At 56.4% G+C, this 25,962-nt stretch overlaps 1 protein-coding gene across 2 annotated transcripts in view; it reads right to left on the bottom strand.

Moving 5' to 3' along the window:
* FRMD5 (FERM domain containing 5) overlaps positions 1-25,962 on the bottom strand; it is a 91,505-nt gene that overhangs the window by 13,017 nt on the left and 52,526 nt on the right. The window contains exons 2-7 of one of the 2 annotated variants that reach the window (XM_014952758.1): positions 10,204-10,308; positions 7,833-7,875; positions 7,373-7,451; positions 3,301-3,398; positions 1,380-1,503; positions 294-381 (exon numbers count right to left, since the gene is read on the bottom strand). In XM_014952758.1, the coding sequence (XP_014808244.1) occupies positions 294-381; positions 1,380-1,503; positions 3,301-3,398; positions 7,373-7,451; positions 7,833-7,839 (396 nt within the window). In that variant the 5' untranslated portion in view covers positions 7,840-7,875; positions 10,204-10,308. Of the gene's footprint in view, positions 1-293; positions 382-1,379; positions 1,504-3,300; positions 3,399-7,372; positions 7,452-7,832; positions 7,876-10,203; positions 10,309-25,962 lie in introns of those variants that run through there. The other variant, XM_014952756.1, reaches the window with a different exon arrangement.

Genomic DNA, 25,962 nt, shown 5'->3' with positions numbered 1-25,962 from the left:
ATGGGGCTGTGAGCAACCTGGGGTGGTGGGAGGTGTCCCTGCCCAGGGCAGGGGGGATGGAACTTGATGATCTTTAAGGTCCCTTCCAACCCAAACCATTCTATCACTCTATGATTCTATGATTTTGGGATGCTGACCCTCCCCACTCCCCCCTCTGCACACACCGCTGCTTGGGGCTGGTTTTTCAGGTGACAATGGGCTGCACCGGGGACCGGTCAGGGGCACCTCTGCAGCCTGGCACCGGCTGGAGCCGCAGTCCAGCCCAAGGAACAGCCTTAGAAAAACTGCTTTACCTTGCAAGGGTGTGGGTCCACCCCGTAGGTCTCCAGAGTCTGGGCTTTCCTGAGGAAATTCAGCTCTGAAGTAGCTGGTGTCTGCCCGCTGCAGGAGGGAAAAAAGGGGAAAAGACCCCAAATATTGCATGGAAGACATGAATGTGAAAGTCAGCCCTCGGCTGCAGGGTTTCTGTCACAAGAGGCATCATTTGGGGCACATCCCCATTACATCCCTCAGCACCGTCCCTCTGCAGCAGGAGCCCAGCACCCAAACCCACCCCTTCGTCTCCCACCACCCCCATCCCTCAGGAGATCCCATCTCCTGGGCCAGCACTGCCTGAAAGGACCAAACCGGACGGGTATCCACAAAATTTAGGGCTGGATTTCCTAAAGGCAGCACAGGTGTCTCTTTGCGGGGGGAGGAACGGGGAGTTTGCCAGGCAGATGGCAGCAGCCCAGGGCACGTAAGGGATGGCTCTGCTGGGTTTCTGGGGGGTTCAACCCCCCCGTCCTTCCCGGGGACAGGCACAGGGCTGCCTGGTCGGGACATGGCACTGGGAGGACGGGGCTTTGGGGACGGTCTCTCACACCTCCTGTCCCCAGAGCAGGAGGGGAGGTGGCAGGGGGGATCTATGGGGGACAGGGGGGTGGTCTCTGTCCCCATCCCACCGGGGAAGACCAGGGACCCCCCCCGGGTTATGCCAAGGGCCATGAAAAGGAGAAACCCCTCACTCCCCCGGGACAGATCGCGCTGATTTTGCCGCATTGCCGACGTATTTTTTGATTTGCCTGCACTTCCCCCAGCGTGCCCTTGACCGCTCCGTCACATTTTCCCGTCAGCAGGGTTTTGTGGGGCACGGCAGCTCCTCTCGCAGGGAGATTTGTTGTGATGCCTCCACGCCACCCAACGACCTGCATTCCCAAAGCCAGCTCCACTCGGCGTTTCTGCTGCCACCAACCCCACCAAGGGCACCACCGGATCCCACAGCCCCGAGTGCTCCTCCCATGGCACGGCTCAAAATCCCAAACAGGGACCAAAACCAGCCGAGCATCAGTTATCCCTGCAGCATCCACTGCTCCCACCCAGCCAGACCCCGGCCCTACCTCAGCTCTGACTTGTGGATCTCCGCGATTTTCCTCTCCAGCTTCTCCGAGTGTTTGGGGAAGAACTGGAACTTGGAGCTGTAGCCCTCCGGGTGCTTCCCTGGGTCATAGTCCCCGATCTCGGCTGGGGGGAGACAGAACTGGTCAGGAACAGCAGTGCAACTGGTCAGGAACTAGTCTGCAGTGTGTGTCCCCATCCCGGCAACCCCAACCCTTGGCAGCTGAGCCAGCGGCAACCGGGAGCAGGGCCGGGGCTCAGAGCATCCCGGGAACACCGCTCCGACCCGGCCGAGCTTCCCATTAGGAAGGATGGTTTGTAAAGCATTAACTGCGTCCAATTAATTTCACCGATTGCCTGGGAAGCACCCGCCAGCAGATGGTCACTGTCCTGAATTTATTAATTCCTCAAGCTCCTTGCCAAGAACCCGCCGGGAGCTGGGGCCGTGCGATGGCAGCCCCGCGGCCACCGGCCCCGAGCACCGGGGGCTCCCCCACCCCATCCAAGGCAGCAAGCAGGTTCTGCTCACCCAGGGGATGCCACTGCGCCTTGGAAAAACATAATTAGTTGGAAATCTGCAAAGTGACATTGAGAAAAGCTCCTTCCCCCTCTTTACCTGCCCTGGGGAAGTGCTGCCAGGCACAGGATGCCCCAGCAGCGGGACAGGGGGGCTGCCTGCCATGGGAATGATCCCCCCCGGGAAAACCTGCCTCAAGCCTGGGCAAGCACAGCCAAAGGGGGTCTGTCCCCAAGGCGTTCTCCCAGTAGCCCTGACCCTGAGACCAAGGTGCAGAAATGCCCAAGAGAACCTGATTTCTGGGCTTGGGAATCATCTCCTCCCCCCAGGGCAGGGGCTGACGCAGCTCCGTTCCCCATCCCCGCTCCCCGTCCCCGCACCCCGCGGGACCAGCAGCCACCGCCACTGGGGATGAGAGGACCTTGCTCTGATTTCATTCCCTTCAGCCTCAGGTCCTACGTGAGTTGGAGATGATGAGACATTAATTTTTATGTTTCCTGCTTAAAACACCAGCACTGCGAAATAACTCAAAAATGCTTTGGGGCTGAAATTTGTCTTTTTGGTTTGCTGGGGCACATCTTCCCAGCTCATCCCGGAGATGTGACCGCAGGCACTGGGGGACTGGGACCCAGCAGGGCACCAAGCCCAGCGCCCCTGGGTAGGGATGCCCACTCGCACGCTCAGCATCATGGTGCCAACAGCTCTTTCCCTGTGACAGGGCCACCAGAAAGCCCCATGGACCTTGCTGAGCACAACACCGAGCAATGCCGACCACCTCGGTGCTCTCCGTGCCGGGGCGGTGGAGGCAGGAGCAGGCAGAGCCGCGCCGGCAGGGAAATGGGCAGGAGGCAGAAGGTTGTCAGAGGTTTTCCCACCTCTTGCTCCCAACTCCAGCAGCGCCTCTGGGACTTGCTGACAAAAGCACTCAGCTGCAAGGGATGAGCTTTCCCAAACCATCTCCATCCATCCCAGCAATTGGCAACGCCGCTGGCAGCCCCAGAGCCCTCTGGGCCACTGCAAACCGCAGTCCTGGCTCTTGCTGGAGCTACCGCCGGCCACACACAGCCCCGGGGAGAGAAGTGCCTTGTCCCAGGGCTGCCGTGCCAGGCGATCACAGAACCAGGGGACAGGGGCTGGATTAGCCCAGGGGACACCTATGGGGATGCTGCTGCCCCGGATGGCAGGGCCAGAGCTCGGGGAGCAGACGGCATCACGGTGCTTCTGCCCCCACCACCGACCCTCACCCCCCTCCAGCCCCACACAAGGCACCCGCAGAGCCGCGAAGAGCAGCAGCCCCGCGTCGGCGGGATGACATTGGTATTCTAGGTGCAGTGATCTGTTGTAAGTGAAATAATGTAATCAGTACTTAGCATGAAAAGCAAATTTATCTTGTCAAAAAGCATTACCTTGAAGGATATAGGCGGCCAACAAAGCAGCATCCGAAGTCTTGCAGAGGAGACGGCCGTGGTAGAGATCCCTTTTTATCTGCAGGAAGACTAAATACCTGAGGACAGAAGAGATAGTCCATTTATTAAGCAAAGTTTAAATTACCTAAACAGGCAATTTAGATGTGGAATATCTGCCACGAGACACTTGCACTAACATTTCTCTCCGAGCAGCCCATTTACAAGATATTACACTTGCGAGGAGCGAACAAGTGCTAATTACCGGGCTGTTCCCTGGGTCAGGGCCAGTGCTGGGGCTCAGATCTCCATGTCCCAGGGACACAGTACCTGCCCTGGGGCTGGCACCCGACCCTGGGGGCTGATGGAGGTCCCCACCAGCCCACTCCCCGCTGGCATGGCCATTGAAGCAGGGCAGAGCTGCTGCAGAGGTCGAGAGCCCCCTTGGGCAGGGAGATACCAGGATGAGCGTTCCCACCAGGGAAAACATGGAAAGGAGGAAATTCATGGACAAGGAGGTGCTGGTACAGGTCCCCTCTGGTCACCAGCCCCCAGAGCCCCCCGTGATGCTTTGCCCTGTTTTGGGCAGCGGTGCCCAAAGGCAACTGCAACAGCCCCAGCCCATCACGGGGCTGAGGGTGCCCAGAGATGATGCTCTGGAGGGGGTCCTGAGCCCACCAGTGACTGCTGTGCTTCCCAGTCCTGCATCCTCGCCCAGCTGCTCAGCTTCCCCATATTTTCAGCTTCCTGTGATTTTCTCCTTCCCCAGCTTTCTGTACCCTTCCAGGTCCCTGCGTATGCCCCGCCTTCCCTCCTCCCCCCTCACCCACGATCATCACCGTGTCACCCAGAGCGAGCCACCTCTTGCGCTCACCCATCTCCATCTCCACACACCACAGCCCAGCAAAGAGATAAACTATGTTGGAAAATGACACATTTGCATAAATTTGAACCCAAGTCGCAGTGTGGGCTGAGTCATGCAGCAGCGCACTTGGGGAAACCTTTTGATGGCAAAAGGTAAGTCAGAGAGCTGAAGGAGCAGAATGGGACCCAGTGTTTGAGTAACAGCCTCATACCCTGCAATAGCTCAGTCACGCTTCATCTCTCAAATCCCTATTTATGATGAGATAAATCACTAATTTTCTCAGATAAAATATATTAAAGAGAAATCCAGATATTAAAGAGTACTCAGTCCAGGGGAAAGTGAATTTTAAGCCCAGGTTTCAGCTGTAGTAGCAGGAGGTGAGCAGGGACAGCCGCCACACACCGTGGTGTCATCCTGGTGCTTGGGGGACCCCTGGGGGTCTGTGGGGACTGTCAGAGCCTGACTCCACACAGTCAGAGCCTGGGGCTGCAGGGCTCCAAACCCCCAGGGCACAGAAGGCGATGGAGGTGGCTGCAGCCCTGAAGCTGGGGGACTCCTTCATTCACGGGTCTCCAGCTCCCAGTGCCCCCCATCACCTCCGACAGCCCCGGCTGGTGGCCGGGGGACAAACGCTGCTGCTGCCCAAGCCCACCCACGAGGGGCCGGTGGGGATGGAGAGCACAGACCTCACCAAAAATGCATAACCGAGTGGGTTTAACCCTGCTGAGCCCCCCAGCCCCATCGTGTGCTCCCCCCAGAGCCCCCCATTCCCCTTGGAAACCCCCCTGGAAAGGGGAGCTTCCCGGGCAGCGCTGGGCTGGGGCATGAGGCTGCCTCGGAAAAGGGCATTAGAGACAGGATATTCCTGAGGGAAATAGCCCCGAGCTTCCCGGCGAGCCCCCGGGCTGGCTCCATCCCGAGGCCCCCACCCTCCCAAGGGTCAATCCCTGACCTGCATTTCAATTCTCCTTACTGTGCCCAACAACTGCAGAGGTTTGCTAAGCTCTGATTAAAGAAAAGAAATACAATTAACATATTGTACGTGCAGCTTAATGCCCACGTAAGAGCTGTCACTGCTCAGAGACGGGGCTTTGGCCATTTCACATTTCAATGAAGGCCTGGTGGCTGCGCAGGCTGCAGGCCCTGGGGGAAACGGTACATCTGCAAACGAAATAAATGCCTCTTCAGCAAAACAAGGAGACGGATCCGTGTGAAATGACTTCTGTGGGTCCCCTAAAGTGTGTTTGTACGAAAAACCAGATCAATCATGCCCAAGAAAGCGGCGACAGCGCATGTGCTGGCAGCAGCAGCATTCCAGGCACGAGGACACTTCCAACAGGCTCAGCAAACACACACAGGGCTCTGACCAACTCCTCCTGATCTGCAGCCCCCATCTGAGGTCAGACCCAAAGACCCGAAACTTTCTCAGGCTTCCAAAAAACCTCTGAGGGTGGTTTTTTAGTTTCGGCTTTTGGAAACACCTCACCATCCTCTGCTTCTTCTCACTGATCTGCCAAACAGAAATACAGAGGTTATTAATGCAAAACTTCTTCAGTAAAAAGCTGAGCCCATGTCTATTCCAAACACTGCTCAGCAGGCTGCCCGAGCCCAGACACCCCCTCTCCTTTGCTGCCGGCAGAAACAGACTGAAAATCCCGAGAATGAAATCCTGGGATATATTTAGCTCTATCAGTAAGCCGACTTAATTCTTGACGCGCTCAGCACGGACCCCTGCTATTCATGGGGAATATCTCACGGCAGCAGAGCATTGTCCCCGCTGCCACTGCTGGGTGGCTGGGGTGTCAGGGGCACGCTGAGGGACCAGGCTCAGCCCTCCTACTTAACCCAATGTCCCAGGAGACAACACGCAGAGGTGTCTGACACATCAGCAGGGTGACCACAGAATCACAGAGTCTTTGTGGTTGGAAGGGACCTTTGAGATCATTGAGTCCAACCACAAAAAAACAAACAAACAAAAAAAAAAAACCCAAAACCCACAAACAGACACAACCCAACGATCTCAGGCACTAGAGCACGCCCTGAAGTGCCACATCTACACATTTCTTAAATCCCTCCAGGGATGGGGACTCCACCACCTCCCTGGGCAGGCTGTTCCAGTGCCTGACCACCCTCTCAGGAAAGTCATTCTTCCCAATATCTAATCTAAACCTCCCCCTTTTTTTTCCCCAAAGCTGCAGCAATTTCTCAGCGAGTGCTCTTCACGTCCTTCCTTCTGGCAGGAGGAGTGGCACGAAGAGCCCCTAAAGATAGAAACTCGAGAGAAGCACTGTCGAGTCTCTGCAGCGCAGTTCATCATCCGTTTCTCCCAGAGCTTTCATCTCCCTTCACGTAACAGGGAGGTGGCAAACTGCTTCCAGGGGACAGCAAGGGGACCAGAGACACTCCAGCCTGGGCCAAGCACACCTGATGACACCCTGCGCGAGGGCTGTGCTCGGGCAGCAGCACTGAGGGCTGATTCAGAAGCAGCAAGAGCATTGGCAGAAATACACCCTCGCAGGAGAAACACTGCTCCTGCTGGAACCCACCTCCTCCCGCTGGCCAGGACCGGGGGGTCCCAGCTGGAAGGAGAGAGTTCAGGGAGCTGCGGGGAAATTCCTGGTGCAGCCCTGGAGCTCTTGCATTGGCAGGATGGTTTGGGAATGGCGATGGACATTACGGTGAGCAGAGCTCTACCTGGAGCACTTTGCCCTGGGAACGTGGGTTTTGTGACCGACTGCAGCCAAAGACCAAGTCAGTGGGTTTGAACCCAGAGCCAGTGCTCCCCCCCCACTCCACACCCCAACAAAGCACAGCGGGGATTTCCACACTTGTCCCCCACAGCTGGGACAACTCAGAAATGGCCAGGTTTGTTGGGAAATCTGAATGGCTGTTGTTGTTATAGTCTCACAGAATCCCATGGGGCTGGAAGGGACCTCTGGAGACCATCCAGTCCAACCCCCCAGTTGGGGGTCCACCCAGAGCAGGTCCCACAGGAACGTGTCCAGGGGGTTTGAATGTCTCCAGAGAAGGAGACTCCACCACCTCCCTGGGCAGCCTCTTCCAGGGCTCTGCCACCCTCACAGCAAAGAAGTTCCTCCTCATGTTTAGGTGGAACTTCTCATGTTCAAGTTTGTGCCCAAACTGTCTCCCTGGACTGACGCAGAGCTCGGCAGGGTGTGCTCCTGCCCAGTATCCCCAGCAGGGTCTCACCTGGTGATCTCCTCCTTCAGGGCAGCGGGGTCCGTGGGGTAAAACTTCACGCGGAAGCACATGGTGAAGGGAGGCTGGGCTGCAGAGAGAACAGCGGCACCTCGGTCACCAAACGGCGGGGTTTGTCCCCTTCCTCCTCCCCAACAGCCCATGGCACTGTCTGCCAGCCACACCACCCCTCCCCGCTGGCCAGGATGGCCCTGGCACCCACAAATCCCCCTTTGCTCATCCCCATCACCTCTGCCCATGTGCTGGGGGGTCCCAGCTGGCTGCGGGACTGGTGGGGAATGATCTCAGTTTTGATCCAGCAGAACAGCTTGGTGGATAATCAAAAAAGGGCCCTTTTTCTGGGAGATGTGCTGGGAATGCACCCGGGAGGGGAAGGACTGGGGAAAACGGACACACATCTAAGAGGGAAAGAGCACGGGCCGTCTGTCCGTCCGCTCGCAGCAACACTCACCCCTCATCTGCTTCACAACCGACTTGGTGAACTCCAGCCAGTGCTGCAAGGACAGAGAAGGCAATTAAAGCAACTCGGTAACAAACGCTTTCCATTAATAACATTGACTCTTTGGGGCAAAATTAAAGAAACAACCCCCCTTCTGCTTGAAATAGAAGCCTGTGCTGAGGCGGGAGGGGGCTGCAGCCCCTGCCTGTCTCACCAGCAGACAAGGGTCCTCCTTAAAATCCCCCCCTTCACTGGTGCCACACGGTTGCCCATGTGCCCCGGCTGGTGTGGAAGAAGTGCGTGGACCGGTCACCTGGAGATGAGATTTTTAAAGCTTAAATCAAGGTTCTGCAGGCAAAAAATACAGACCCACCTCCCTGCAGGCTGGCAGCTCATGACAACAACAGCCAGGAGATGAGGCTGGAGAGACGGGAGGGAGAGAGCCCAGAAAACACAAGTTGGGGGGCATTGGTGAGGTGAGGGGGGGGTGAGGTCCAGAGACCCCAGGAGAGGCAGCAGCACCCCACGCTCCCCAGTGGCTCCAGCTCAGCAAGGGGAGAGGGTGAGGAGGAGGAGGAGGCTACTGCTCCGGGTGAGAAAAGCCACATGAGGGTCGGTGTGTGCCCCTGGAAGGGGGAAGGGGGGAGCGAGGGGCTGGGATCAGCCCCATCCCACCACGGGTGGCAGCGAGGGAGCAGCTCCCCAGCCCAGCTCCGGTGCTCCCCACCGCAGAGACGGCAGGAGGTGCCTCGGGGAGCAGAAATTGTTGGCTTCTACTGATCAGCAGGAATTAATAACAAGACTGTTATTAATAGTTAGGGCTGTGAGCACGTTCACAGCACTGCTCACTCACAAACCTCCAGGGCTCTAATGGCAAGCAGTGATTTAATGTGTGTTTGTGCACAACTTGTGTTCTGTGTGTTGCAAAAGGAGCGTGGACAGGTAACCCCGAAGAAGTGGCAGGACTCACTCATACAACTTCTGCGTGGAAATCACAGAATCCCAGAATGGCAGGGGTTGGAAGGGACCTCTGGAGACCATCCAGTCCAACCCCCTGCCAGAGCAGGTCCACCCAGAGCAGGACCCACACGAACATGTCCAGGGGATTTGAATGTCTCCAGAGCAGGAGACTCCACCACGTCTCTGGGCAGCCTCTGCCAGGGCTCTGCCACCCTCACAGCAAAGACGTTTTTCCACATGTTCAGATAGAATTTCCCATGTCCCAGTTTGTGCCCGTTGCCCCTTGTCCTGCCATCAGGCACCACTGAGAAGAGCCTGACCCCGTTCCCTTGCCCCCTGCCCTTTAGATATTTATAAGCATTGATAAGATCCCCCCTCAGCCTGCTCTTCTCCAGCTGAACAGCCCCAGGTCTCCCAGCCTTTCCTCAGCAGAGAGATGCTCCAGTCCCTCATCATCCTCATAGCCTCCGCTAGACTCTTTCCAGCAGTTCCCTGTCCTTCTGGAACTGGGGGGCCCAGAACTGGACCCAATGCTGCCGATGCAGGCCCACCAGGGCAAAGCAGAGTGGGGGGATGACCTTCCTCGACCTGCTGGTCACACATTGGGAGCGTGGTGGAGCTCTGTCCCTGGGGGATGCTGTGCCACCCTGTGCCCAGACCCATGGCAGCCACCAGGGATGCAGTGGGACTTGCACAGATCCCTGCCGGGAGCTGCTGGGTCAGCCCAGCTCCTGCCATGGGGCTCTTGGCTCCAGGCACTGCCACGTCTTGTTTCACTCTGCTCTGCCCGAGGCAACACACACACGTGTTTGGATTCTGGGCACAAAGCTGTCACTTGGCCTAATCTCGGTGTTAAAACACAGCTCTGCGCTGGAAACAGTCCTGCAAACCCTCTGTCAGGAGATCTCCTTTGCCTGGGCAATAGCATCACACCCTCTCACTTTGCAAACCCCCGATGCTCTCGCTGCTCACGCAGGGCTCCAAGAGGTTCCTCAGCTCACATGTCCCCACCGGCGCCGAGGACGTGTCCCGAGGCCAGGACACCGAGGCTGCCGCTGCCAGAGCCCGAGTGCACCCTGGCACCCCCTCCCCAGGGCTGGAGCACCAGAGCCATCCCTGGCTCTGGCCAAAGGGGTGGGAAGGGGCAGGGGAGACCCCCGGGACGCTCAGGGAGACCATAAGTAGCCGCTTTTCCCACAGGCAAAGCAACGACCCCATCAGGCTACCCGTACCCCCTGGGCTTTGTCCCCTTCCCAGCACCAGGCAGGGAGAACGGCTGGGGAAGAGTCCCCCATCACCTCCTAAACCGAATTTTGGCCACTGGCCGCAGGCTCTGGTTCTCAGCCACAGCAGCCAGGACACGCCTGAGAGCACCGAGCTGCAAGAACCCCCAACAGCCAGCCCCGGCGGGACGGGCTCTCACCCTTTGCTTGTCGGGGTCCACGAACCGAATGCCAAAGTAGTCCTTCTCCAGCAGGTTCAGGTGGTGGCAGAGAAGGTCGAACAGGTACTGGCCCTTGGCATCTCTCTGCAAGAGAAAGGAGCCCATTTACGGGGCGGCAGGAGGGGGACGGCGGGGCTGAGGAGCTCGGGGATGCTGAGCGGGTGAAGGGTCCAAAATCTGTAAGGTGGCACCGAGAACAGTGCAAATCCCACCAACTTCCCCTTCACCAGAGCCATTTTCAGCTCAGAAACTGTCTCACATCCCACCTGAGGGGCAGCCCCACAGCAGCCGGGAGCAGGATGCCATGGAGTGCCCTCGTCCCCGTCCCTCATTCCCATCCCAAGACCCCAGCGAGGCTGCCCAGGGCTGGGCAGGAGACCACAGCACCAGCCAAAACCCACCATTGCTTGGACAACAACTGGGTCCAGGTGACTCTGGGCAGTGGTGGGGAGGTGAAGCCGCCTGGATGGAGCACGAGTGGGGCAGCAGAACAGCAACCACCCCAAACACAGCCTGACCACCACCAGCCACCCAGGGTATTTTAAGAGCATAAAGAACATGGTGACCGAGGTCAGAGCGTGTCTGGGAATCACCCGGCAGCTCGAGCCGGAGTGAAGCGTTGGCGGGGAAGCTGTGAATTTTGGGGTCTGTTTGCAGGCAGATCAGTGAAGTCGCAGCTTTGCTGCTGTGGTGACCCCCGTGGCCCCCCTCGCCGCAGACACGGCGCAGGTCACCATCACCTCATCGCCTCTGCTCCCTCCGTCACACACTCCTTCCCCGGTCTGGCACCGCGGCGTCAGCCCAGGGCCCACCTGCCTATTTTTAGCTGATTTCTTCTGTGCTTTTTCTGCCATTGAGCTTTTGGGAAAAAGCCTTTCCCGTCCCTGGTCCCGGGGGCTGTGTCTGGGCATCGCTGCGGCTGCCTTGGGGGGCTCCACCAACCCCCACCTTTCCCAGGACCCGTCTGTGCCCCCAGACCCCACTCTGGAGAGGGGGGCAGCATCTGAGCAACGAGAATCACAGCTTTATGAGGCCCTGGGGGCCAGTACAACTTACACACAGTGCTGGACTGAACGTTAATGGGGAATTTTAAAGTATTACAGTCATAAAAGCTGATCCATCTCAAAATTACTAAAAATTTAATTTCCAGTGATGCAAAGACTGAGGCTTGCACTTAACTGTGAGCTGCTCCCCAGCAGCGCTGGGCCCCGGACACCATGGTCCTTCCTGCCTTTGGTGTGGAGAGGCAGCACCAAAGGGAGGTGGGGGGCCCCGGGACCCCAGTGACACCCACTCACAGCCCCCCGGGACCCCACTCACAGCTCGTCTGGCCACGGGGGTCACCGCTGGAGATGGGCTGCGCATCCCCTCTGCCAAAAAGATGGTCACTATTTGATCCAGAAAGGCTTTTCCTATGCACTAAAGGATTAAATTCAGGAAGCCAAGAAGAATAAGGAGCCTGTGCCAGCTTTGGGATCAAAACTGGTATTCTATTTCTTTCTGAAAAGCTTAAACTGAGTGACACAGCCCTGGGAAACCCCTCGCCTGGGGCCAGAGAGGGAGAAGAGGTAAAATCGTTAGGACCCCGCTGTCTCTGCCCCAGGTGCCCAGGCTGATGGGGGTACACAGGCAGGGTCCTGCCCCTCAGCCCCCCCATTGCTGCCCACCCTCCACTGTGCTCCGGGGTCTGCAGAAGGACCCGGGGATGGGGGGACACGCTTCACCCTGCAATCCATGGGAGACCTGCATTACCTGCAGCCCACGGGGGACCCACTTTACCCACAGTGGACGGGGGAGCCGCCTTCCACCGCGGCGTCTCTGCAGCTCAGAGGCTGCTCCTGACAGAGCCGCCCACTGCCTCCTTCAGTGAACACCGGCTTCTGCTTCCCCACAAACACACTGAACACGTGCATCATCTGATCAACTAACCACCCCCAGACACAGGCCCTGCCACGGGGGAACCCCACGGCTCTGGCATTAACCGTTCCTGGGGCTCAGCACGGTGTGACAGACACCTCTGGCGTTTTAAATAAACGGTGCTTCCTTTGGAGAGAGGCAAAGTCCAGGCTGGGATTATGCAGCAGCTAAAATGACTTGCTCCCGGAGCCTGGCAGGCAGCAGGGCAGCAGCAAGGTGATGGGAGGCACTGGTCTGGTGGCCCCCGGGCAAGCTGCGGCCGCAGCAGGGTCACCCTGGTCCCGGGGGACAAACCCTGCCTCCGCAGCGGCCGCGGGGGAGCCCGTCCATCCCGCCAGCCCCGCTGCTGCAGCGCTGGCCCTCGGCCAGCAGCAACGGCTGGTGGAGCATCCTGGGCAGCCACAGAGCTCCGCAGGGGAGCAGAGCCGGCCAGGCAGCACGGGGGGGGTGGGGGGACACGGGGCGTGCGGTGCCCGCTCCAGCTCCGGAGGGAACAGAAGGAGGGGGAAGGACAGACAGCCCCCGTGCCCGGCGGAGGGAAGACCCCGGTGCTGCCCAGTAAAAGTGAGGTGGGACTCACTTGGGCATCAGCCAAGCTCAGGTCAGGTCTTAAAAAGCCTCCTGTGGCAAAAGCGTTGGCTGGGATGGGTTTGGGATGCAGCCAAGGTGGATTCTTCTGCCCCGAGTGCTGCACAGAGGGTGTTGGAGCCAGGCGGTGCGGCCAGGAGCAGGGCTGGAGCTGAGCAGCGGTGCCTCCAGAGCCACCCCCAGCCCCGGGAGATGCTGAAACCACAAACCAACCCAGCTTCCCCACGGGCAGCGGGTCCTGCCAGCCCACAGGATCCACAATCAGAGCTGAAACGCCAGGAACTGTCTCTGCCTGCTCTCCTCTCCTGCATCCCCTCCCGGGATGAACAGCAAAGCTGCTCCTTACCCCTGCCATGGTGTCCAAACACCCCCAGCACTGGAAAAAATGAAACATTCCACACTCGGGAAGCACCCTCAGATCACCCCAGGGGGACAAGATGCCAGTCCATGGTGGGGACAACGGACGCATGGGGAGCAGGAGGGACCCCAGGGCCACTCACACTGGCCATGTCCCCTTTTCTATGGCTCAAGGACCAGAAACCTGGAGTCTGAGCACAACCTGAGCCAACGGTGACTCCTTGGGCCGGCAAAGCCCCGGTCCCCTGGGATCCCACCCTGTCCCGCAACCCCCCCAGTGCAGAGACACTCATTCAATGAGCTGGGGAGGGGCAGTTGTGCCCATTCCCCAGGTGGGGAAGGCAGAGGTGGATGGCCCTGGGCCAGGTCCCTGCGGCTGCAGTGTCCACCCTCCCTTCCCATCCCAAACCAGACCCTTCACCAGCACCCACTCGGGAAACGAGGCCGCTCATTCCTGAGCCTGAATACAGATTTAGGTGCGGAGCTCGGAGAAGCGTGGCCCAGATTGTGCTTTATTAATAGGCTAATTGAGTCTCTGGGTGCATCATCCATCACTGTCACACACAACCACCGCCCGGTACAGGCTGTGCCCCCGCGCAAGTACAAGGGCACAGAACGGAAGGGAACAACACAACCTGCCAGAATCCAAATCCCTTCTCCTGTCTTAGAGCACCTTATTGTTCTTTCATTAAACAAGATTCATTTTTTTTCCAAGGAGAACTGAAGCAGCATCACGGAGCTTGTCAGGAGGGAACCGGCAGCATCTCCTGTGCAGGGGCAGGGGCAGCCCAGCCCCGCTCACCATCAGGTACCAAACGACTGACCGCGGCTGCTGTTCCAGCCTGAGGAAGACTGGACTTTCTCCTACATTATATGAAAAACAGTAATAAATGCTGGTTTTATTTTCTTCCCCTAGAAAAGATGACTTCACAGGCTGAACTAAAGGCAGACTGGACGCAGCCGCAGAGGTTAAAACAACCGACCGTACAACGGAAATCCTGGTTGTGTAAATAAAGACGTACTGACTAATTATTCCAAATTAGTGCTGAAGGGCTGTAATACCGGCAGCAGCTGCCGCTGCACCTGCACCCCCCTGCCCCGCTGCTGCCAGCGGTGGTGGCACATCTGGGGGCTCCCCAGGACCCTGCCCGGCCCCACAGGCTGCACTGGGCTCCGTCCCCCCCACACCAACCCCACGGCCCCCTCAGGAAAGGCTCCTACACACAAGGCTCACGGAAAGCGCCAGAAGGAGCTGCAGAAGCAGGAACCTCTCCAGCGGGGTGAGAGGAGCAGAAGGGACACCTTCACCTCCCCCAGCATCACCCCCCTGGCCCCCCACAGCCAGTCTCTGGGCTCTTCTCCCTGTCCCTGCCCCACGTTAGCAGCAATGTCTGTATTACCCTTTTCTCTGCAGTTTTAGCCCAGAGAAATCACAGCCAAAGACAAATCAGTCACCCCCCCACACACACACGGTCCGTGAAAACGCAAACGGCGTTACAGGGGGAAACGCTGTCCCTTTGATCTCTCTAACTTGAATTAAACATATTCTAAATTAATCATTATGAGTATGTCTTTCAGGAAATTATCTGAACTGTCTTTACAAATCACAACTTAAAAGAGCTGTCTGTTGCATAATATGAGCTTAAATATTCTGTTTTGATCTTTATATGTTCTTATAAAATAAGACTTATATCTGTCTTAGGGTTTGGGAGCTTTTGAGGTCGGCCTTTCAGGGCACAGCAGCCGAACGGAGAGACGATTGCCGGGGGGGGACTGCACGCCGGGCTGGCACGCACCACGCAAAGGAATTTGCTGCTGAATACTAACAGCTCCTGGAGACTTTCCTCTGTATTAAACTCCTGTTACACATAAATACTTGAGGAACTGCAGATAACTGTGTCCCGGCTGCAGGGCGGTGCGCTGCTGTTATTAGTCTCAGTTGTGTGATTGAGGATGAGGAGGGTGCCCGGAGGAGGCAGCGCAGAGGCTGAGGCTGCCGGGGATGACACAGGCTGCCAGTCCCTCCTGACACACCATCCAGCCCCACAGCATCTTCACGAGGTACCTGAGGAGCATCAACACGTCAGCAACAGCTTCACACAGAGATTTACTGCTCTCTGCTCGGGGAGGAGACGGGTTCGACAGTGGCCTTGGGAAGGAGCCCCTCCAGGGAGTTTTATCATCCCTTTTAAGGGGGGACAGAAAGAGAGCGCTGCGCTGATGGCAGGGAGATCAGACAGGGATTTTCCAGATTTTTCCAAGCTTCAGCTGGGACCCGTCCAGCCCTGGACCTGCAAGAGGGCAGCAAGGATGGCACCAGCCCAGCACGGGGGCTCCTCTCCCCCCAGCGCCTCCCCACACCGAGCAGGAGCGTCTCTACAGTTTCCGAAGATGAAAAGTGCAGAACGTGGAGATTTGGCACCCATTTCTGCAAAAGTGGTTTTGAACGACATCCTGTGAAAACAGAAACAAGGTTTCTGCGGGGAGATAAGCGCCTCCGGCACTATCAAACAGAAGAATCCCAGATGATTTTTAAACTTTAAGAAGATTAAACTAACCTTGCATTCTTAGCTTTTCTAAGCCTCTCAGCCAAAATTAGGGTCATCCACAGCCAAAAAAAAAAAAAAAAAAAAAAGAAAAGAAAAAAGTGAAGAGAGAAAAAAAAAAAAGAAAAGAAAAGAAAAAAGTGAAGAGAAATGTATTTAAAAATAGTAGCTCATCTGAAAATGAATGGTGTGCCTGGCTTTAGGCAGGAGCATTCCCCATGCTGCCGAGCACGGCAGCTCTCCAGGAGCACTTCCATGTGCTCCGGCCACGCTCAGGAGCCATGAACTTGTGGGCAGAGACCGCTTTGCATGGCAGGATGGTGCCCAGGTCTCTCCAAAAGCTTTGCTTTTAGATACCAATAGCACAGTTGTTTCTTTTGAACCATTCATCACATGCCATGATGGTTTTGTTTCACTCCAGCTTCTTGATGGGGTACCACGCGGCACCGAGCCCAAAGCGATAGAAAAGGGTAAGGTCCCCACCACAGCCCCAGCACCACTGGCACCAAACCTGCCACCTCCAGGGCCAACGCCAGACCAGCAAGGCCATCATCCCCCAGCAGGTTCCTCCCTTCTCCTTCAGTGTGCTCCCACCACACAACTCTGCTCTGAGATAAGGAACAGCTTCTGCCCCTGCACCAAACCAGATAGGCTCATGCTTCCCAGTCCTCCTCGTGAAGTCCTGCCCCAGCCAGGAGCCTGGAGCTGGAGGAAGGGCAGGTCCCAGGGGGAGATGGTGATGGTGGTGGAGGAGCCCAGCAGAGCACAGGGGGCTGTGGAGAGCAGCCCATCTCCCCAACCACCCCCTTCCCTTCACAGCCAAGGCTTGGCAAGGTAGAGGAGCAGGAGACAATCATGGGGAGACACTGGAAAGATGCTCACTGCAGATCAGAAGAAAAAGCATTATTGAAGCAGCCACGAGGCACATCTTGCATGACAGGGAAGCTCCCGGGAAGCAATTCCCACAACCAGCATGCTGCAGGGGGGCTGGGAGCGAAACAGAGGGGCTGGGGGGGCTGGGAGCCTTCTACCTCCTGCCAGGGGGAAAAGAAAAGCACGTCAGCAGAAGCCGGGGGGCATCTGCATCTCCCCAAGCACAGGGGCAGAGGAGCAGGTCGGATGCCCAGAGGCACAGAGGAGTTCAAAGCTGGGGAACGCTGGGGAGCAGTGGTGACAGCTCTGCTGCACCTCAGCCCCATCAACCACCCCAGAGAATCGTCTGAGATGGCTCCAAACTGCATAATAACAGATTCCCTCTTCCCTCCCGTGTAATAATTTTGCATTTCCTTCCACGCAAGCTGGTGGGCTCTCCTCTGTGGCTCCAGCGATGCCAGGCGGCTGCACCCACCCAGGGCAGAAAGGGGGTTCAGAGTCTGACCGAGCTCAGCACCCCGCTGAGGGCTGGGTCTGCTCCACGGACGTGGCCAAAAGGGCTGGAGAGGGGCCAGGGGGGCTTTGCAACCCACTGGGCTGAGCTCTCACACCGGCGCAGTGTCCATTTGCAGAGTGCCAGCCCTGTCCCTGCTCTCCTGCCGGAACACAGCCAGCAGCAGCACCCCAAGCCCACGGGACCCCAACCGGCCCCGGGGCGGCAGGAAAAGGCTGCTCACCCGGATCAGCATCAGCCACCCCCAGCCCCAACCCGGCCCCACCGCAACGTGTGCCCCCCTGGAGCCGGAGCGTGAGTCCCCCCGCGCCGCTCTGCGGATTAAGCACAGGATTTGGGGAAGAAATAGCAGCAGTGGAAAGCAGCTCCTTTCTGCACTATTTGGCTTGGAAATCTCATTGTGGGGCTGGCCATTCCTCCCCGCTTCCTGAGCTTAGGAGAAGATTATTTTTTTAAAGGAAACTGTCAAAAAAAGTCTATTTTAGAAAGTGAAGTTTAAGCTTAAGTCCCTTTGGCAGCAACATCTGAGCTGGGAGAGATCAAAGACCCACCAGCTCCACTGCCAACGTGAAGAGATTTTCGCTAGCAATTTGATTGCAATATTGTGGTTTAAATGCTTCATTTTCAAAGTTCAGCATTGTGCTGTGTGAGCCTGGGATTTATCAGCCCTCGGACAGAGGCAATGGTGAACGCTGGGCTTGCAGGCAGGGCACAGTCCTTCCAGCCAACAGCTCTCAGCCCTCCCAGTAACCCAGCGCCTCGGCCCAGCTACGGCACGGGGAGGAAATGGGCAAAAACATGCCCAAGAATATTTATTTGCAGAGAGGGAGGCAGCAGCTGGGAAGTCTGTGACTGTGCCTGGAGCAGAGTGCTCCAAGGGCTGCGTGACCTGCGATGGCCCCTCTCTCCCCTGGAGGGACCGTGGGCAGCAGGAGCAACCTCAGCACCAGCCCAGAGGGTCCCCAATGTCGGGGTGACCCCTGATGTTGGGGCCACCAACATGGGCCGGGTGACCCCGAGGGGGAGGGTTGGGGACCACCATGCAGCTCCCACACCATCCGCTGCTCCTGCACCTTCCTCCTGCCCTGTCCCCTGCCCCATTGACACACAAAGAAGCATTGCTATTATTGGCTGTTTTGATGTATTATTATTGATATTTTGATATATTATTATTGGCTATTTCGCTGCTACTGCACCAGCTGGTGCTCTGAGCAAGCAGGGCACCAGGTGCCCATCTGGGACCCCATTGTGGCAAGGAGGGGAACAGGGACACCCCCTGCCCAAGACACCCCCACCTCCAGCCCACAGAGAACCCAGCCAGCGGCCAGAGCTCAGCAAAAGCCTGCTGTGCCCAAGTGTGCTATGACAGGAGCTTAAACCCTGCTTCCAGAAGTGACCAAGCAACACCAGGGAGCCTCAGCATCACAAAAAGCCCCTGGGAAGATGCTCTCGGAGCTACTGGAGAAGCCAGGACTCGAGGAGAGCGCTGAGGGGCCACTCCAGGAATGGTCCCCTGGTTTCTGAGAAGGGCCAGCAGGGGATGAGCCCCGGGCAGCCCCATGAGCAGGGAGCAGAGAGGGGAGCACGGCCATTTCCAGCCAAATCTCCCAGCCCCAGGCTGGTACCCAGGTGCTGCAGTGACACCACCCTCACTGCAGAGACCAGGGACAGAGGGGTGAGGGTAAGAGGGGGACACTTTTTCTTGGGGGGACAACACGCACAGGGGAAAAGGAGGATGAAAGGCCATGGAGGCGGCTGGGGAGGGGTTGGAACAGGGACACAGACCCCGGGGAGCACCAGCCCCTCAACAGTGAGCTGCTGGGGATGCAGCAGAACCGAGCAAGTCCACCCTGTGTCACCAGGCATTTTCACATCTGCCAAATGAACATGTCTCCACCAAACACACACAAAAATCCCTTTCAAAGGTGGTAACAGGAGCAGAGTGGCCTGAGGAGCAAACGGCAGCCGCGAGCAAGCAGCCAAGTGGGAAATGCAGAATTGTGCCCCGAAAGCCCCAAATCCCACCAGCTCCCCCCAGGCTGCAGCCCACGGGGACGTGCTGCCCGAGCCCACGGCTACCTGCCCACCCGAGGAGACCTGGAGAGAGGGAAAAGGGGTTTTACATAACACTGGAATGTAATCCCGCTGTATTTATAGCATATGCATTTCAGTATTAATTCCCTGTTATCTGTAATCCTTCTCCCTAGCTGACACAGTCATTTCTGTCTCCAAGACTTAGCAGGGCACTTTGCTCCACAAGTTTATAAAGCTTCAGAGAAAGAAAGTTACTAATGAAGTGACTCTCCAAGCCTTAAACTCCAGATTATCGATTCCTTGTTTTAATCCACAAGCAGGTTTTTAAAACCCTTTGACACGCTGGCGCATGCGAGAGGTCCTTCATGGCTCTCCATGGCTGGATTCCAGCCGCTGATGCTGCTGCTTACATCCCCATTTTGGAAAGAATCCACCTTGGGACAGCAGTTTAGCACATTTTTTAAATCCTAAATGATAATCGGGGAATTTTTTCCTCCTTGAACATGCCAGCCTCACACAACTGCTGCATCTGGTGAGGCTTTATCTCCTCGTTTGAGGAGGAAGGTTTCCTGACAGCTTGGCCAAGCTTGCTCTGTCCCTTCCCCGAGCCCCACCAAGCCCAGTGTGACTCCGGCACCGCAGCTCTGCCGGCACAATCCCGCTATTTCTCAGCAAGGAGCAGGGTCCACACGCTCCAGCTCCTTGGGAAGGCAGGGATGGAGGCACCGGAGCCACTCTCAGGGCAGGACTCCTGTCCACACCAGTGCCCGGGCGGTGGGGACAGGGCAGCCAGCGGCCACCAAACCCAAATAAACCCAGCAGCTCCATGGGACACCTCTCCTGCTCAGGCTCCCGTCCCGGCTGCCGGCGACAGGGCCATCTGTTTGCTGTTTTTGCAGTAAAATATTCCTCAGTGAGTCACCGACGAGAACCAGCACGACATGAGTTTCTGCCAGAATGGCGAGTTTCACACCATTCAAATATTTATCATGGATTAAATACAGGGGATTTAAAAAAATTGATTAAAGGGGGGAAAAAAAAGTATTTTTTAAATATAATGCTGACAAGTGGTGCAGTCACTGGCGGTTTCCAGGTGGGCAGCACGATGCCAGCCAGGCTGCAGGGCACCTGTGGGGGGTGGCAGGGAAGGACCCGCCAGCAGAGGAGCAGAGGGGACCCCCCCAGTGGGACACCCCCACCCTATCACCTCTCCCAACAACCCCACCACGAGGGGCCATATTTCTGCCTGGGGCTATTCCACAGCCAGCTTTAAAGACCAATGTTGAGCTGAGAATTTTTCAGAAGGAATCCAAGCTGTGCTTCAGATCTCCAGCAGCCCCTCCTGCAAAGGAAACCCAGGGCAGGACAAGGCTCTCTTTGCCAGAGCCCCCAGTCGGTGAGATCTGCAGGGGAAGTTAATACCAATTAACAGCAATCCACATCCCCTGTGACATCTGCAGCCACGCTCCTCTACAAGGGCTTCAGAGCATCCCGGTGTGCAACGAGTCAATGGAAAACACAAACACAAAGGTTTGAGGGCAAGAAAAAAGACTCTGCTCTGCAAAGCCTGAGGCACCGACATCTGATTCTGTGAAGAATCCACTACCCTGGCTCATTTAAGGCAAGAAACAGTTTTTTCCTTTTACCCTGACCACCCGTGGGGTTACCTGGAGCCTCAGCATCACCAGGAATATAATTCCTCCATCCACCCCGACATCAGTTGGCCCAAGGCAGGATGTCCCCTTCTGCTAATGACGACCTGAAGTGACAAAACCCTGGCTGGCACCAGCCCAGGTCCTGCTGCTGAGCCCTCCCGAGGATGCACAGAGCATCCTCCAGCCCCCGAGGCAGCTCTCCAGCGATCCATACGTTAAGTCCCAGTGACTGATCACATGTCACCTTACATTTTGCTACCGTGTAACTTTTATGAATTAAATTTAGAATTTATAAGTCTATAATTTAGAGGCACTGAAAAACCTCTCTCCATAAAACCAAATTGGTTTTTCCGATAGCTCAAACTCACTTCTTTTTCATCCATGCAAGCCTGGAGAGACTCCACGTGTGCTCTTGTTTAAATTGGCACTCTGCTCCCCTCAGCACACAAAATATTCTTGGTGCAACTAATTCTGTTATTTATTATTTAGAGGCCAATAAACACCTTCACAGTAATCATCCAGTGATGAACATTGCCTTGTCACGAAGTCAGCCCTACTGGCTGCACACAAGGAAGATACTTTTAAGGCAAGCCCTGCTCTTTGGGGCACACAGAACTGAAAATGCTTTAGCCACAGCTTCGCTTGCAACAGCCGCATCGCCTGGGGAGCAGCAGAGCTGCCTGGTCGGGATGGCTGCAAGTGGGATGGCTGCATTTCCAAACCCAAACGAGGAGCAAGCGAAGCCTGGGGAACCTCTGGTCTGCAAAGCTGTGTTAGATGCCACGTGGTTGGTGCCAACACTGCTGTCCCTGAACCTTGGCATCTGTACCCAGAACCACGTTGGCTGCGGAGCAGCTCTGGTTCCCGTGCAAACCTGTAACCACCCCGGGACCTGAGCCCCATATTCCCGTGGGATGCTCCAGCTGATCTCCAGCTCAGCACCCTCTGACTCCAGCAAAGCTGGGTCAGACCTCGAGAGACCGAGAAGCCGCTGGCAGGGGAAAGGACAGCAATGGCATTGGCAGCCCCCTCCCCTTTGTGCCCCTGAAGCCCTCAGAGAGCACAAAGATGCTGTGAAAGCCCCTGGGGACCCCAGGCAGCCCCGAGCTGCTGTCAGAGCCAGGGTCCTGCCCGACGGATGGACCAGGATTTGCAAGGTGCCAGCGGGAATCTCCCTTTCTCAGCAGCATCCTCTCCCACACCTTGTGGGAAAGAGCCCTGCACTTTGTGGTCAGTGCTGCTGCACACACAGCCGAAGAAAAATATAACAAACCAAACACCGAAACCAAAACTCTGTGTGTGCCAGTCACAACCAGGAAACCTTCGGTTTTCTTGGCAACGTTCCTGCCGAGGAGCTCGCTTCTCTTCCAGCAGCTGAACGCAGCAAAAAGCTCATGGGAGAAAAGAAAGAAAAGTATAAATGGTTCATAAAAAATTTACTTTTCATGAAAGCGAAGTGAGGCGCTGGAAGGAGCCCAGGGCGAGAGCTGCAGTATCTCCTACAGACACCACAGTCCCGGCGAGCTCCTCCTGCACCTTCCCTCCATCATCCCCGCTGCTCCCCGAGCGTGCGGCCCCCAAACCCCACACCCCGGGGGTCCCTGCACCAACGCTCCAGCATCATGTCCCAGGTGAGCCCGAGCATCCCAGTATGCCCGGGAAGACAGAACAAGCCGTTTAATTTGTTTGTGCTCCACAGGTGCCCCCAAACCCTTGCCATCGCGCTGTGGAAGCTGCTGGAATGATTCGGTGTGAGGTGTCGGAGCAAACGGGGCCAACAGCACCCGTCTGAGCCTGAGCGAGCAGAGAAGCCCACGGGCCAGACGTGGCCCCACTGCTCCAGAGCCCAACACCAAGGTCTATGGCTTCTCCCAAAATGATTTCCCAGAAAATCCAGGAAACCTGGGGTCTGCGCAGTCGCTCGGCCGGAGGGGAGGGGATACAGCTCATGCTCCCAGAGACTTAAAAGAAAACACTAAAATAAGACAGAATCAAAATAAAACAACAAAAATAAGGGCAAATCCCAAATCCAAACGCAAGGCAGAAATTCAAAACCCCAATTCAGAATTAAAACTAAGAGCAGGTCCAAAAGCAATTAATATTTAAATCTCCCTGAACTGCACCTCAAGAATAAAGATAGTCAGGCAAGGAAGCGAGGAGCACAAGCCTTGTCAATAAGGCAAAACAGATCTTATTTGTGCTACAGAAATGACCATATGTGGAATCCTTTTGGGAGACCGTAATCAGTCAGATTAACATGATAATGAACTCTGATTTACCCAGCGATGGGAAGATCTTTGTCCTCGGAGAAACCGTGTTGCTCACTGAATATTAACAAAGATGACTTTTTTTTTTTATAACCACGGATATCACTTGACTGCAAATACCATTTATCCTCCCAAAAGGTGACTTCCTAGGGAGAGGGAGGAGAGCCATCTTAAGGTGTAAATGATCCACACTAATAGAGGGACAGAGAGCAGAAGCCTCCCAATAAATCTGGCTCTGCCTTCAGCACAAAATGAGACACAGACACAAGCACCGTGTGATGGAAACCTCCAGGAGGACAGTATTATTTCCCCAATAACACCACGGAATAAATCTTAGCTAACACGCTGGGCGCTGTGCAAAGGGCACCTACAATCTCTTGTCCTTGGGGAGAGAAGCCCCTCGCGGGGCTGGAAAAGCATTAATTGGGGGAAAACACTGCTGTGAGCCCTCTTCCCAAAAAGCAGGCAGGCTGGGGGCAGCTCTCTCCAGCTGTGGGTCCCGGGCCGGGCAGCGTGCGAGCAGAGACAGCAGGCACACTGGATCAGAGCTCTGCTCCTCCACTAAAGGCTTTACAAGCTTGTCGAGCAGCTGGGTGTCGAGCTCAGAGCGCAGCAAAGAGCCCTCTTTTATTCATCAGAAGTCTGAGAGAAAAATGTGTTCAGACGAGAACCTGTAACAGCAGCAGAGCCCCACAACTGTTTGTTTTCGGGTGCCCGCTCCTCCGCAGACCCGCTCTGGTTTGTGCGGGACAACTGCCCACGGCCTCCCCCAGCAAAGTCTGGCCAGTGGCCCCGGTAGCCCTTTGCCACCCCAACAGACACCGCCGTGACAGGTCAGCTCATCTCCTCAACACTTGAAGAGACGCCTGACACCAGCCCAGCACCCACAGGGAGTGAAAAGCCCCGACTCAGCTCTTCCCGGGTCACCCAGAGCTGACTTTCCTCCCCCTCACCGCCCCCATAGACTTTTTTTCTCAATTTATTAGGATTTTAGGATGAAAGAGAAGCTGATCTGGAACTGCAGAGCAGCTCCGCTCTCTGCACATCACACACATCCCCCTGCAAATCCACCAATTCTTTTCTTTCATCATTTAAAGTTTCGGTAGCTCATGTCCACATCAAGTATTTACAGCAGGCTGTGGTTTTCAGAAAAGAAAAGGAAGAAAAACTGCTTTAGCTGTTTTATTCCTAAAGGCTGGTTGGCATAACATCAGGAACAGGCAGGAGAAGAGATGTATTTGTCATCTCAGCAAGGCCTCTATTGCGCCTGTGGGTTTAATGTCTCAAAATACATATTCATTTAAATGCAAATTTCTGGCTTCACCTGGGACCCAACAAAAGCTCTTGCTGAAATGAATGTTGACCTTTGACGCTGACTCTCGTCTCTCCCTGGTTTCTTCTGCAAATCGGAGCCTTTGAAGACGACCTGGACCTCAGACCTTGCTGGGAAGAACGCAGTGCTGGTGACCCACAGCCATCAACCCCTGACCCCTCTCCACCGCCCCAGCATCCTGGTGATGGGCACCAGGAGAAGGGTGCTCCGGGGCAACAGCCTCCTGCAGGGAACAGGCTCCCTGGAAACCCACCCCGACTGCCCAGGGAGATGGTCAGAGCTGGCTCATGCTGGTGGCCCAGCTGGAACCTCCACAGGCTCCTGCCAGGTCCAGGGACAAACCCCCAGAAATGCCAAGCATCATTCATGGCACTTCCCAGCAGCTCCCCAGAAGACACCACAGTCCCCTCCCCTTGGGGGGCACAGGGACACCCAGACAGCCCCACAGCATCACTCAGGCCACCCTTCAGCCATGGAGGAACCCCTGGGGTCTGCAGGGACTGCCCAGCCCCTGTCACCCTCTGTGTGTCCCTGTGGCTGGTGGCTCTGCTCTGGGGATGAGCCGCAGACACAGGGGTCTGCAAAATGCCATCCTGCTTGTCCCCCACAGCCCCCCGGGCAGCACAGCCCGTGCCCTGCTTGAGCCATGGAGGAACAAGCCCAGAGGAGGGCTCAGCACAGAGCTCTCCTGGGACATCTCCAGCTGCAAGGGAACGGGGCATCGCTCAGCTGCTGCTATTTTTAAAGAAAAGACCCCAAAAGGCCTCTGTCCTCCCAGTCACATGCCAGTGTCACACACGACCTTTTCAGATTAACCCAAGAGGGCAAAAAAACCATTCTCTCGGTAACGTGATTTGGGGAATGGTGATGTGGGTTGACATCTTCCCCCGAAAACACCCACAGGACACAGCGCCTTGGTATTTTGCAGAAAACATGTCAGGGGATTTCAGGTCCTCCTAAGCCCAGAGCGGGCACCCGGCAGGCGATGCTGCACCTGATGCCAGCCCCCCTGTCACTGTCACCCCCTCTGCGGGGTGTCCCCCCACCTCCCCTCCACAGCCAGCATTGTGTGGGGCAGCTGGAGGGCACTTGGGCATCCAGAGCCCACCACTGCAGGGAGGGGAACACAGCCCCGCTTAAACCCCAGCCAGGGAAAATAAATATAAAAATAAATATAAATCCTTTACTCTGCAGAGTGCGAACACAGATAAGGAGTCAGTTTGATATCTCCAGCCACAGACTGAGGCCGGATCTGCCGTTCACATCTGCAGGAAGGATGTGCCATCCTTCACAGGAAACTCTTGGGGAAGCGGAAAGAAAACTGTCATTCCATGCATCTCCCCAGTTCTCCGGCAGGATCCAATTATCCCCAGCAAGCAATAAGCAGAATTACTCCTCCCCCACCCACCCCCAACAGAAACAAGTGACCTTATTTCTCCGTTCTGTCCTGATCTCTGGGTATTTCACCCCCTCAGCCCCATCACACCCTCTGGCAGGGGACGGCTGCCGAGAGCTGGGGGCTGTTCCCCGCTGCCAGGCAGGAATTACTCCTGGTCCTGCAGGGAGAGGTTGTTCTGAGCCTGGCTGGGGGCTGTGTCAGCTCTGCTGCAGCCCAGAGCAGGGGGTGAGAAGAGTGGGACCTAAGGGCTTGGTC

This window comes from Calidris pugnax, unplaced genomic scaffold, assembly GCF_001431845.1.
Source record: "Calidris pugnax isolate Ruff unplaced genomic scaffold, ASM143184v1 scaffold187, whole genome shotgun sequence".
Classification (NCBI taxonomy): domain Eukaryota; kingdom Metazoa; phylum Chordata; class Aves; order Charadriiformes; family Scolopacidae; genus Calidris; species Calidris pugnax.
This window is presented reverse-complemented; position numbering and strand designations above follow the sequence as displayed.